General features: G+C 37.7%; 1 protein-coding gene across 1 annotated transcript in view; it reads left to right on the top strand.

Annotated features, from left to right (window-relative positions):
* Positions 1–240: 240 nt before the first annotated feature.
* The window catches only part of LOC117290555 (probable ATP-dependent RNA helicase DHX37), a 45,706-nt gene continuing 31,226 nt past the window's right edge, over positions 241–14,720 (top strand). Inside the window, exons 1-14 of the mRNA XM_033771994.1 lie at positions 241–676; positions 1,248–1,348; positions 2,100–2,505; positions 3,125–3,273; positions 4,184–4,273; positions 5,809–5,905; positions 6,572–6,685; positions 7,074–7,175; positions 7,747–7,830; positions 8,472–8,586; positions 9,107–9,233; positions 9,861–9,975; positions 10,606–10,794; positions 11,381–11,505. Coding sequence (XP_033627885.1) covers positions 374–676; positions 1,248–1,348; positions 2,100–2,505; positions 3,125–3,273; positions 4,184–4,273; positions 5,809–5,905; positions 6,572–6,685; positions 7,074–7,175; positions 7,747–7,830; positions 8,472–8,586; positions 9,107–9,233; positions 9,861–9,975; positions 10,606–10,794; positions 11,381–11,505 — 2,117 coding nt within the window. The 5' untranslated portion in view covers positions 241–373. The remainder of the gene's footprint in view (positions 677–1,247; positions 1,349–2,099; positions 2,506–3,124; positions 3,274–4,183; positions 4,274–5,808; positions 5,906–6,571; positions 6,686–7,073; positions 7,176–7,746; positions 7,831–8,471; positions 8,587–9,106; positions 9,234–9,860; positions 9,976–10,605; positions 10,795–11,380; positions 11,506–14,720) is intronic.

Raw genomic sequence — 14,720 nt, 5'->3', positions numbered from 1 at the left:
CTTGAAGAATCGACTAATCACACGCGGAGGAATACCTGAATACAAATTACTTTTTGAAAATTTTTAAATTTCAAAAATTTCTAATGTCTTTAATATATTTTAACACAAAATACGATTTTATATTTCAAATTATGTATTTATTTTCACCAAAAAGGTTTAACTGTCAAAGTAAATTGAAACTACTTTATGGCAGGTCAAGGGTCACAAAATAGCGTAGTAATTGAGGTGTTGCAGGGCAGAGGCACATGTGCAGTGAAAGATACGTAAATACGGTGCAGAAAAACCGTGTTTTCTCTCATTTTGTGAAAGAAAAATTATTTAAACAGTGCTGTTATATGTAGTTTTACCCTGAGGTCTTATAAATTAGTTTATAATGGGGCGAATAAAGCGTAGTCATAACAAGAGAGGGAGGACAGTTGTTGACGATTCGGACGTCCGAAAAGCGCACAACATTCTGTGTGTCGAGTTGGACCTGCCTGTATCTGCTGCTCCCTCTAATGGAGGAAACATCAACCAGAAAGATGATGCGATGCATAGCAACCCACTGGTTCTGCCGTCAAAGAAGAAAACCTCAGAGAATACTAAACAGACTCAGCAGAACTTGCCGAAACAACTGAGTAAAAAACAGCGGAAGAGACTGCAGAAGGTTGTAGAGAGAAAGGACAAAAGTTTGAAGGTATGATGATTATGAATGTTATTTAAAATAATCATGTTTGTAAGTGTGACATAATCCATTGTGGGCCACGCCCACTTCGCTCAAACTGGCTCTAGCGATTAGAACATGTGTCCCAGAGCTAGTTTTTTATCGATGATTTATCTCAGAAAATTTTCACAATGACTTTGGTTTTTACAAATGATCCTCTTGAGTTCTATACCTATATGAGTGAGGATTAAATGTTCATAAGCGTGCTGGACCAAGGGAGCTTCAGCCTGAATGTTTCCGGTCTCCCTTTTTTTGTCAATATATTTATCTGGAGTGCCAGTCAAAAGCCATTCAACCTGTAACTGCCGCAAAGTCGGGGATCACACCCAAACAATAAATCACCAGGGAAACTGAGTAACATTCATTCAGTCTGTTTCACTTGTGGTTCATATTTGATGCTTTGAGACCCTATTAGAAAATTAGCCTTTTAAGTTAAATTTACATTGGAAATGTCATTGGTAGAAACTACTATATTGGATACTAGTAGATTAAAAAGGTGTGAAAATTTTGTAATTTTTTTATTCATTTTCACTTTTTATTTTAGAGAGCCGATATCTTTGCCTCATTGGTCAAGCATCAGGTGTCGAAAGAGGAGCTCTCCATGTTTTCATCTGCAGCGCATCTTGGGCAGAAAGTCTCCAAAAGGTACATTCAAAAATTATATTTACAAGGAGAAGAACTACCAGTTTAAACTTTTTGTTTTACATGTTTATAAAACATACTTATTGACCCCCCTTTGGTTACTTTTCAAAAATGACTTTTTTATATTTATTAAAAGTTATTGACCAGGGTTTGCCCTTCACTTTTTTTAGTTACTGGCCAGCAGGACCATTTAGCTTGTCATTTCACTTCTAGTCCGCCACCTTTTTCCTTGGGAGCCTATATTTACAAATCATATAGATAATCATATTAATAATAATAATAATACAAAGCTTTTATCAATATGGGGCTTCTATAAAAAGAACAGAGGGCCTGACAAGGGGGGGAGGCAACAAAAAAGCAATTAAGCAAAAAAAAGCGACCAAGAAGATAAACAAAAAAGAGGAGCAAATTAGGTTGATTCTGGGAACAGAAGTGTCTTGAGGCGGCTTTTTCAACACTGAACTAGTTAGCCGGACCACTTGGACAGACGTTTTAACTGGCATTTAACGGAGCCTTTTTTCAACAAGACTCTGGGATCCGCTTCTTAAAGACCTCAGACAAAATGTACAGAATCACTTTCTTCCAGCGGAAACTTAAAACACACTTGTTCATCCTTGCCTTCATAACAATTTGACAATGCTTTTTCTTCCACTTTAACTTCTTACAGACCGGCACCTTTGAATGGTTTACTGGGGAAGTGTACCTATGTTATTATCATCAATTTAATTATAAAATCTGCTCGTTTTTCTCTAAGGCAAACTTTAGAGAAGAAAGAAGAAGGGGTGACTATCAACAGCATCAGAGGCATCAACAAACGGCAGAGTTTAAAAACAGAGGAGCAAAAAGAAAGTGAGACAGACTCCAGCGATGAAGAGTCAAGTGACGACGACGAGGAGGATGAAGAAAATGAAGGCGAAGGCAAACCAGAAGATAAAAGCCAAGATGTGTCGGAAGAGAAATCAAGAACTGAAACCATGGCAATAGATGATGTAAGGGATGAAGAGGTCACTGTGGGGTCAAAGTGTGCAGAAGAGAGCGGAAAGAAGGAAGGTGATACCACTGAGAAGAGTTCAGACAGCGGTAAGGCGGCGGTGATAAAAACGCCACAAGAGAGGAAACCAGCTGTGTTTGTACATGTTGATAGAAAAGAAGCGGTTCAGGTGAGTGATCATTGACCTTCCAAAGGTCACCATGAGATTCTATTCTAGTGTATTGGCATGCTTGGTGCCGGGGCTAAAACTTTTGATGTCTTTTTTTTTTTGCTTGTGATTGAAAACCATTTTGATCTTGCTGTTGTTCTATCGAAAGTTTATTTTATAAGCTGGTTTTACTCTCAAACACCCTGGGCTCAATTTCATACAGCCTGTAAGTACACAAACTTGCTTAGCACACAAAAGTATTGCTTAAAGGCAGTGGACACCATTGGTTATTACTCAAAATAAGTATTAGCTTAAAACCTTAGAACAACAGTTCTTTTCAGAGCCACCCCAACTCATTGAGAGATAGTTATTACATGGTGTTACCTCAATCCTTTCCATATGATAAGCTTCTGCAAAATATGCAGGCCTGTATGCTTCGTTTTTGAAAGGGTAAGGGCACCAAGTTGGTAAAGGGCACCCTATGAGGAAGTTGTAAATTTCTATTGTGGAGAATTTCAAGAGCACCAGGGCATAGAGGCAATCGCCTTTTTTGCCTCTGTGAAATATCATGCCTGAGTATGTGTGTATAAAAGTGCTCTGAGTACTATTTTCTTTCTTTTTTTCAATGCACTGATTTCAGGAAGCTAGGCTCGCCCTACCTATCCTCGCTGAAGAGCAAGTGGTAATGGAAGCGATCAGCGACAACCAGGTGGTCATTCTGTGTGGTGAAACGGGAAGTGGAAAGACAACCCAAGTTCCACAGTTCTTATACGAGGCAGGCTACGCTGAGTAAGTCACCAAGGATTACACTTCTGTCATCTTTAGGAAAAAACTATTGATAAATAGTAAACTTGTGGGTACTGTGTTGGCTCTGAAAAGAGCTGATGTGGTCTCGATGTTTCGAACAGTATACTCTGCTCGCAGGAGTATAGGCCTACTGTTCAAAAGTTTGAGACCACTCCAGAGCCCAATTTTATAGAGCTGCTTAGCACAAAAATTTGCTTAGCATGAAATTTCTTTCTTGATAAAAACAGGATTACCAGCAAAACTTCTATTTGTTGCATATTGCTTATTACTAGTAATCAGCTGTTGTTTGCTTACCCTGAAAATCACATGGAAATTTGGTTGGTAATCCTGTGGTTATCAAGGAAGAAATTTCATGCTAAGCAAATTTTCGTGCTTAGCAGCTCTATGAAATTGGGACCAGGTGTGGTCTCGAGGTTTTGAACAGTATACTCTGCTTGCAGGAGTATAGGCCTACTGTTCGAAAGTTTGAGACCACTCCAGCTCTTTTAAATGATTCACACAGGACTGGAGGTACACAGAGGCTATGGTCTCTGTTGCCAATGGTCTTAGCCTCGCTGCCTCTTAAAAAGTTTTCCAGAAAATTTAAGATTTTCAAATGGAAGTGCCCTTTGCAAAAATTAAATGGCCTTGCACTCTCAAAGATGAAATTCTAGGCCTGTTCACATAGAAAACATTTTTTTTAAGATTTACAAGTATTTGCTACTTCTAAACTTTTTGTTGGTGCTTTTCTGAAGAACAAAATCACCTCAAGCGAGGAAAATGTTTTTAGGTGGCGCCAGTGAGTTTCACATCACCATAAATTATACAATGATTGCTGACATCAAAGTCTTTTAGGATTATTGTCGTTAATTATTCATCGCTTTCTGTCGTCTGCCTTTGTTTTTATCTGCAGGGAGGGTCTAATAGGAATAACGGAGCCAAGGAGAGTGGCCGCAGTAACGATGTCTGAACGGGTTGCCATGGAAATGAACCTTTCAAAAAGGTTTGTGCGTTGAGTAGAATAGAGCCTTCTAGTGACCATGTTTGGTTGACCTACTTTACTATGAGTTATGTGATTCTGCATGTATAGTGAATGGTACGGATAGATCTTCACTCTTCAAAGACACTATTGGTAATTGTCATAGACCAGGGGGCAATTTTATAGAGCTGCTTAAGCAAAAATGTTGCTTAAGCACGGAAATAGGCCGCTTATTTTACGCATGTTACTGGCAAAAATTTCATGCAATATACATTGCTTGTGACTGGTATTTAGCTGTTGTTTACCAAACGAGTGGAGTCTTGGCCGGTCTGATTTAACTAAGCAAGGATTTTTTTGCTTAAGCAAAATTTTGTGCTTAAGCAGCTCTATGAAATTGGGCCCAGTATTCTCACTTGGTGTATCTCAACATGTGAATTTTTTAACTCCATTGGTCACCGAAAATGTGAGATAATAATGGAAGAAAAAAATTGCCCTTGTCGCACAAGTTATGTGCTTTCAGATGCTTGATTTGGAGACCTCGCGCTAAGCTTGGGCGATACCACGATATTATCGAATATCACGATACTAATTTTGAAACGATTTCGATATCTGATCGATTTGGTTTTAATCGAAATATCAATATATCGCGATATTGGGATATATCGCGATATCGATTAAGTATCGCAATATCGCGATGTATTTCCTAGAGACATCTTGCACCCCATAGGTTTGGAGTAAAACCAGAAGAATAGGTCATTAGAACACCTCTCTTATGCTATGACTGTCTCTTCTACAACTTTCACTGGGAGTTTGAAGACTGATGATGTCAAATTTAATTAATCGCGATTATATCGAATATCGGCGATATATCGTGAATAAAATAAATCGATATCACCCAAGCTTACCCATCGCTTGAAGTTTCGAAATCAAATCAAATATTTTAGTGGAAAAGTAATTCTTTCTTGAAAACTATGTTACTTCAGAGGGAGCCGTTTCTCACAATGTTTTATACTATCAACAGCTCTCTATTGATTGTTCACAAGTAAGTTTTTATGCTAAGTTTTTAATAGTGTCCAGTGCCTTTAAAGGCCAAACTTCCATGAGTGAATTACAGGAAGCAGTCCTCATTCTACCAAAACTCAACTGTGTTTTTATGGCAACCCATACCAAACTGTTGGACTCTGATTATGAAGATGTGAATAAGTCCCTAGTCCAACAGAAATGCAGTTGGATTTTGAAGGGTTTGGATTGTTAGAGGTATTAGTGTTAATATTTTTATACAGATATTGAAATCTTGGGTTTTGACATGACCTCTTCCCTCTTTTTAAAAATTTAACAAAATGTAGTCATACCAATATTATAGTTATACCTTTAAAAAATTATATTCAATCTTTATCAGTTAAATGAAAAGTTGAACAGTACTTTACAGCTCCACAGAATTTGTTGTTTTCAAATAAGAAAAAGTGTTTTAAAAGATGGAAATTTAATAGCTGGAAGTTGGGTCTTTTACTATTTCATTTGTATTGTTTCACTTGTATGAATTGGGTATAAATTTACAGAGTTGTGTCCTACATGATCCGTTACCAAGGAAACGTAACCGAAGACACCAAGCTCAAGTTCATGACCGACGGTGTGCTGCTGAAAGAAATCCAGAGGGTAATGCATTATTTAATTTTTTGTTGATTTATTTATTAATAATTTGGGTTATGTAGCTGAGGAGTCTCAGAAAAGTGAATTTAACTACTGTACTCACCAAGAACCCAAACGAAGAGAAGATGTGGGAGGAAAATTCCTGTGATTATTCCAGGGAAAAATCTAGCCATCAGGTAGAAACTGAACAAAAAATATCCAAATAGTGCCCCTGGTGGGATTTGAACCAGGGTCCTACAGGCGTAAGGGGAGGACAGATACCACTAAACAACCTTTTTTAATCATACTTTAGCCAAAAGCTAAAATAGAAAATGGTGATGTGACATGTTTATCTGAAAACAGACAACTTTGAAGTAGTTCTTTAATTCAAGCCCAATACTTCATCGTAAGGTTATTTTTCAAGTTTAGGTTTTAAAAACCTCACAAGAATTATGTTAAAAAAAACTATGCTATTCTAGTTTTTATAATAGGAAGAAAATAGTGGTAACTTGGTCTTTAAAAGGTAATTTAAAACCGGTAGAGTCGTGGCTTTCAACTTGGGGTTTTATCGCTTATCCACAGTCATGCCAGTTTTGCAAATGTTTTCCAAAATTTGAATAAAATACTGACATGTAAAGAACCTACCCTTGATACACTAATACAGTTCCTTAAATATTTTCTCCACCTCTTCAGGATTTCCTGTTAACAAAGTATTCAGTGATTATCATTGACGAGGCCCACGAACGTAGTGTGTACACGGACATCCTGATCGGACTGCTGTCAAGAATAGTACCACTGAGGAACAAGGTCAGGTCAAATGTCATTCTGGGTCATGAACTTTTGCCCAAAGCAATCAATAATGATAATATTATCTCGTTCTTATATAGGACATTTAACAATAACGTATCAAATCGCTTTACACTTGTGCCCTGGTCATTGGGCCAATAACATAGGATTCGAACTGCCTTTAGCTACCGGGCAATCACGTTAGTCTAGTTGGTAAGACACTGCTCTAGAATTGCAAGGGTCGTAGGTTCGAATCCCACCCGAGTAATATGCCTGGGATATTTTTTCACAGAACTCGGGGGAAAGTACTGAGTATACAGTGCTAAAAATTAATATTCTTTATCCCCGATGCAAATTTAACATCTATAACATTCCTGTAATTGTGGTCGATTCTTGATAATTATTACAGAAAGGTCAGAAGATGAAACTGGTCATCATGTCGGCCACTCTGAGAGTAGAAGACTTCACTGAGAACCAGCGACTCTTCAAAATCAAGCCACCCGTCATCAAGGTCAGTCAAATTCACAACTTCTTTACCCGATTAAATCGCTGCGGTATTCGCTGCTAAAACATAGGATTTCGAACTGCCTCTAGCTAACTGGCAATCTCGGTGGTCTACTTGGTAAGACACTGCTCTAGAATTGCAACGGTCAGGGGTTACACTTAATAAATATATTGGATGCCTCATGATCAAATTCTATCACCCTACCTGAGTGATTGTCAAGTAGGATTTGAAACTTTGCATGGTGGGAGTATAATCAAGTGAGGTTTGCAAGAACACCATCTCTTTTGAGTAGTGTTGGTTCTAAAGAACTGGTGGGTTGAACAGTATTATTATTTGTTTTCATTAACAATAATAATAATAATACTTCGTTCTTATATAGCACATTTTGCAATAACGTATCAGTGCGCTTAACATTAGTACCCTGGTCATTGGGCCAATAACATTCCTGTAATCGTGGTTGTTTCTATCACCCTACCTGAGTGATTGGAAAGTAGGATTTGAAAGTACTCTTTTGAGTAGTGTTGGTTCTAAAGAACTGGTGGGTTGAATAGTATTATTATTTGTTTTCTTTGTTCAGGTGGAGTCGAGACAGTTTCCAGTGACCGTCCACTTCAACAAGAGGACACCCATAGATAACTACATGGAGGAAGCTGAGAAAAAGGTGACATTTTAAGACTCCCCTTGTGACCAGCCGTCAATTTCACCAAACTCTTCCGTATCTGAAGACATTAGGATGCATAAAATCCATCATAAGTTAGGACGGGTTACTCGTCCTAACTCGAGATAGGATTAAATCCTAGTGTTTCGTGAAATTGGCTGCTGATTATTTATGTTATCACTATTATAAGTCACAAACACTGAAATTTGAAGGTGAGCAGAATAACTTGAACTTAGGTGATCGTGATGTTCTATTGGCATTACTTTGATGTTTTATAATTCTTAGAAATTTTATCGAACAATTTTGTACCCAAATTTCGATCCAACCCGGACCTTCTTCAGAGGCATAAACAAGTACAAACAATTAGTTTGTAAATGCATAACAATGAAGGGAAACATGAAAGGGTAGGATTAGAGAGCAAGTTGCCTCATGATGCAGCTAGCAATGTTCAATTAAAGAATAAATAATAACTTATCTATTTGTATATTTTTATGCCAGTGTTAAGTGTAATAAAACTAAACTAAATTAAACAAAATCATGTTGTGTCTCGCACTACGACTTCTTCTCTTTTTATGACAAAATGCAATCTCATGCCTGACTATCTCTGGCCATAATAAATCAAGTCATTCTGACCCACATTGCAGGTACTGAAGATTCATCGGACGTTACCTCCCGGTGGGATCTTAGTCTTTGTGACAGGTCAGAATGAGGTCAGCTCATTGTGTAGTAAACTACGCTCCAGGTACAACAAGAACAAAGGTAATTGTCTCCCGAATTTACATAATAATAAAATAATGATGAGCAGTTCTTGTATAGTGTATTTATACAAATGAGTCTCTATGCGCTTCTGTGGTTAAAACGATGGGTTAAAAGTTTAGATTTAAACTGTTCTAGCGTGGAACAGTCTTTGGCATTGTTGGGAAGAGAGTTCCATAGTCTAGGTGAAGCATATTGGAAGGAACGTTGACCGTAGAACTTTGTGTGGACTAGAACTGCTGTTAGAAGAAATTTTCTAACTGGAACGAAGTACATTGTATATTTGTATTTGTGCTTTCAGATGCTTGATTTCAAGACCTCAAATTCTAAATCCGAGGTCTCGAAATCAAATTCGTGGAAAACTACGTCACTTCAGAGAGAGCTGTTTCTCACAATGTTTTATACTATCAACCTCTCCCCATTACTCGTAATCAAGAAAGCTTTTATGATAATAATTATTTTGAGTAACTACCAATAGTGTCCACTGCCTTTAAGATACAATATGTCACACCCCTGTATACAGGTAGAAAACCTACATTGAAGAGGAAACCATCTGAAGGTGGTTCCAACGAGGAGGAACAGATTAAGGAGGATGAAGACTCAATAAAGGCCTTCAAGAAAATGAAACTTCCAAAGATCAGTCTAGACAAGTAAGATTTTATATGTCTTTATTATTTGTATTATTATTATTATTTCTTTCTTGTAATGAAAGCAAAGGATGCATGGTCATACTTAAAAAAAAAATTGTTTTTGCTATTTCTATCAGAAGGCTTTGTTATGAAGATGGTAATGGTAGTAAAGGCATCCTGTGTAATCATTTTGTCTAAAATGCCCCAGTTGATGAGAAATCAATGCAACAAAAATTTAGACAGAGAAAAGATTCATGCAAATCCTTTCTCAGATTTCTGAGGGGTGGTGTCCGTTCAGGAATGCTGGAAACAGAGATGTGGTTGGTACCCACTGTCAACTCACTAAAACGTAGATGAATTCAACGTTCTTGTGAAAATACTGCGACAGTTATTTGCTGTTTTCTCAACCAGTAGGCATTGTTTTTAGCTGAAAATTTCACATGGGACCTTTATGGTTTTTGTCTTAATAATTCTGCAAATAAATCAGCTTTACCTTACAAAAAACAATCTACATATGACCCTACCTTTTTAATTTTACTGGACTGCAGAAAAAGTGTAAAAAGCTAAATTAATTATTATGTAATTGCCAGCGATTGTATCATCATGTTTTTTATTTTAACAACAAACAACTGTGAACTTTAACCTCAGTTATTCTGTAAAGCCGTATGAAGAAGAGGAAGTGGATGAAACCAAGGACGACGAAGATGACCAATCAGACGATGGCTTTCAGGTTAATGAAGCTGATGAAGATGAGGACAATATGGTAAGTGTGATGTGATTGGCTGTTCTCATGCTCGACCTTTGGTGTGTGGGTTATCACTATCAAATCATTACCAAGTGTGAAGAATGTGAAGAAAAAACAAATTCTTAATGGGTTTATAATTTATTCAAGTAAATCAAGCTGAATGTACTAAATACAGAGTCAAGCGCACTGGACTCGAGCTCTAGTGTTTCCAGTCAGCAGAGTGTGGTCTCAACACTTGTGAATTTAAGCAAGACACTAAACCATTATTGGGCGTCCTTCGGATTGGATGTAAAGCATGTGTTGTGTAATGCACGTAAAAGAACCCAGTATACTTATCGTTAGTAGAAGAGGTTCGCCCTGGTGTTTGTGGCAGCGGCCAGAGTGCACCACAGCACCTTGTAAACCCTTCAACACAAATCGGTCTCATAAATTTTAAGCGCTTTGAGCACCTTGTTGGTGGATACGTGCGCTATACATGTGTAAGACCATTGTCTCCCAAATTCTGGAAATCTATCGCGGTAGTAGAATACAGAGCAAGACAGTTCTAAGGAACAAAATCTACCTGGCAAGTAGATACACACATGGTGTTACCGCCAAGCAAATATTTATGTTATTATTTATTGTTGTCACATTTTTTTTTTTTTTTAGCCACAAGAAGAGAGTGAAGATGAGGTACCCCTTCATGTCCTACCCATGTACTCGCTCCTGGCACCCCATCAGCAGGCTAAGGTCTTCCAACCTCCCCCAGAGAACACTCGGCTCTGCGTGGTGGCAACCAATGTAGCGGAGACGTCTCTCACGATACCTGGAATTAAATATCTGGTCGATACAGGCAGGGTGAGGGAGATTTTTTACTTTTTAAAATATTTGTATTCGTCATATTCACGGTTATTCTCGGCAAAAGTTTTCAAATGTGTTAGATTGATTGCCAAGTTTTTAAGTTTTAATTTATTGATATAAATCACTTGCTGTATACACAGACAAAAAACAACCTTACTTCTCTGCAAACCACAAACCATCTTCAACAACCAGGGCCCAATTTCACAGAGCTACTTAACGGTAAGCAAATTTCCGTGCTAACTGTAGCAGACAAATTTGCTAAGTTGTAAAGGTATTGCAGGTTAGCAAGAAAATTAGGCGGCGACCCTTTGTGTTCACCGTGGATTTGTATTGTTACGTCATTAATTTTTTTGCAGAAAGCACTGGAAGGTAAGAATGCCTTTTCGTGTGCTACCGGTAACAGCCCTTCGAAATGGAAATCGCACAGTAAGCACAAAATCGGCCGTTAAGCAGCTCTATGAAATTGAGCCCAAGTCATTTGGTGGGCAGTGCCAGTCGGCTTTAAAGTTGTGTAGACATTTGCCCACCATACACTGTGAAAATGTTTAAAAAAATAATAGTAATATTTTATCTCTTTTCGCAGGTCAAGAAGCGGTACTACGACAAGGTCACCGGTGTGTCATCATTCAAAATCACGTGGACATCTCAAGCTTCAGCCAATCAGAGGGCCGGACGAGCAGGACGTACAGAGCCCGGACACTGCTACAGGTTAGTCTGGCTTACACTGCTTTTGTTTGTTTAATTGTTTGTTTTTGGCGTTTTTAATGTTCTTTCTCTACATGTATGTCAATATAATTCATGCTGGTAAATTTGATTTTGAAAGAAACTGAGTTTACCAGCCCTCAACAAATTATCTTTGGGGGGGGGAGAGAGAAGGTGTGTGGGGGGGGGAGAGAAGGTGTGGGGGCGGGGGGGGCGCTATTGCTTAGGTTTGTTTTAAGTTTAGCGACCTGCTGAGGATCAGGGTGGGGTTAAAAGTGTCTGCTGGGGAGGGGAAGGGCAGGTCAGTGACCTGGTGGGGATCAATGTAGGGTGGGATGATACGTGCCTGCTGGGGATGGGGGTAAGGTTGGGCCTGCTCAGGAGGAGGGGGGGGGGGGGTAGTGGCCCTTTGGGATCATGCTGCCACCTAAGGAGGGCTAAGCATAAAGTTATAATCTGTATGTAATACATATGGGCAGGAAACATAAACAACATTGTGATTATCTAAGGACAAAGAAAAACAATATTTTTTGCACTTTACCTTTATTACTTATAACACACTCAGTCAACAATATTACACACAATAGTCTTACAAACTAAATTTGGGTTGAACAAGGACAAATTGGAGTTGAGTGGGATTTGAACCTGTGACCTCTGGATTAATGTGTCAGCTCTCTGCCAACTGGATGGGCCGTCTTGTCCTAAAGTTGGTGATCTCCATTTTTTGTCAATATCTGCCAGTCATAAGCCATTCAACCTGCAATTGCCTTAACGCTAGGGACCATACCAAATTTTACGATATAATCTGTTTGGCCAAAACCAGGGACTTCCTTTCAAAACTTAAAACTGTTTTGTTTTTTTTGGAAATCAAGTAGATTAGAAAAAGAGCTTTCAGATAACACCTGCAAGGGAAGTGTTTCTCAAGATAAAGAATAATATATTGTGTTTCTAGCCTTTTAATTGCATTTAACTGTTTCTAAGATATGCCTGGTTTCGCCTTCGGGGTATCAAATCTGTGCAGTTTGTAATGTCTTGCAATTCAAAATAAAATTAAATATTTACAAACATCAATTCATATTCATAATGGTGTAAATGACATTGAAAGACAACACTTTTATTATAGTTGAAGTACGCCCAGATAACAATTTTAACTAAAACTCACATGCACACATACTACCAAGCAAAATTGTTGTAGCCGGATTAGTGGTGGTCTCAAAGTATCTCATTGTCATAGACTGTATAAGCCCTGCGTGTGTTCAAACATTTTCAACTGTTAAACTGTGTGAGAGTTTCTTTCCTTCACGCGTTAAATCAATATGTATACATGGGACCAAAGTGGTCCCAAAAACATTCACATACGGTTGAGTTTTGCATGGTCTATTAATACGAAAGGCTGTTTTTAGTGAAACAACTATTTAGCACAGAGCCGACATCAGTAATTATGACTGCCATCATAAACGCACGGTCAATGAAATCTAATATCTACATTATTAATTTACAACTTTACACATCGTTAGTATTCCTCTAAGAGAAAAAGGAAATTTATAAGAACCACATCATTGTGCCGAAAAAAACTACACTTTTTTAAACTAACTGACTATTAAATTTTATAACCACCTCAAATCCTCATACATACTATCAAAAGTGAGGCAATGAAATTTTCGTTTCAAGCGTTATTTTTTTATTTTATTTTTCATTGCAAACAAACAGGTTGAGTCCTTTCTGTTCTATTTAGTGATGACTTGAATACCAAAAATTTGCTTGTTTTGATTGGTGCTATGGAAATTAGCAATTATGTGAACATGCACAAATCCAAGAACTAAAGCATGAACCAGTTTTGGTATAGTTTGGCGACTTTTTTAGGTTAGTTGACGGGTGTTTTTCTTTCAACAAAATGATTGAAATGACTTTACTCATTTCTTGTTGTGCGGCCCGATTTTGCTGAAAGAAATTTTTGTGAAGGACTCTTTTCTCTTTGACAAATGATGCCGTTTTAAATTGAAAATGTATTTGAAAAAAATGCATAGGCCACACTATGTAAAATTCAAAATTGTTTAAGACAATAATTTATTTATTTATTTATTTAACTTTTTTTAAATTAACTACCACTTTTTTTATATGCAACATCTTAAATGAAAGCTTTAATATTTCTCTAGTCAACAAAAATAACCGCTCAAAATTTAAAGCTAAATCTTCAGGTCAAATTGGTGAAAAATTTGACATGGCATCTTCATAACAGACAAATTATGTCATAATATGTATTACCCATTGTGCTCAAAATGTTAGTTTCGTATATACCGCTTTTACTTATGCAATGTTAAAACCGCGACTCCCTCTGTGTTTCCTTGAGCGTTCTTTTTTCCATTGGCTTGGCCTCGGGAAGATAGAGACCCAGGAGAATCACCTCGGGCGTGGTAGTTTTAATCTAAGCAGTCAATACTTGTATATTATATAACACCCAAGCAGATCCTTGCCATTTGATTGGAGGATTGTCCGTCACGTGAAAGCAAATAAAAGTACCATTGCACGCTGAGTCACTCACCGTGCTTTTTCGTTCCATCCGAAAAGTACCATTGCACGCTGGCACGCTGGCAGCGTGCAATGGTACTTTTCGGATGGAAAGAAAAAGCTGAGTAAAAACATCACTGCGTGCGCGTGTCTTTGGTAACGCAGCAGGTGTTACTGCAAGAAGGCATAGTAAAATTACTAGCATTCGGCTTCTACAGTTGAAATTTTTTGTTTTGAAAGTTGTATCTTTCAATCAAAATGACAAAGTTCTACTTGGATATGTTATATAAAACAAATAATGAATGTTTTTCATTCGTGCAATGGTACGAATATGTTCATTCGTTGAAAGCTGGATATTCCATTCAACTCGGTTCCGCCTCGTTGAATAGAACATTCCATCCTTCAACTCATGAACATATTCGCACCATTGCACTCATAAACATTCATTATGTGTATACTATGCCACGCCTGCCTGTGATTGGATTACATGTGGTGAAACACATTCCACTCTATTCGGAGTAAACATCCAAAGGTTTGGACTAGAATAGGATTGGTATCCCTATTCGAATTATAAGCAATTGGTATTTTAGCCTGCAGTACCATATGGTAAACCTTCAGATAACTTTCTTAGGATCTTGTAAGATTTGATGCCATCAAGGTTAATGGCACAATGACACATAAGTAATTACTCAAAATAAATAGCATACTAACTT

The sequence above is a fragment of the Asterias rubens genome, chromosome 5, assembly GCF_902459465.1.
Source record: "Asterias rubens chromosome 5, eAstRub1.3, whole genome shotgun sequence".
Taxonomy (NCBI): Eukaryota; Metazoa; Echinodermata; class Asteroidea; order Forcipulatida; family Asteriidae; genus Asterias; species Asterias rubens.
The sequence above is the reverse complement of the archived record's forward strand: the minus strand, read 5'-3'. Positions and strand labels throughout refer to the sequence as shown.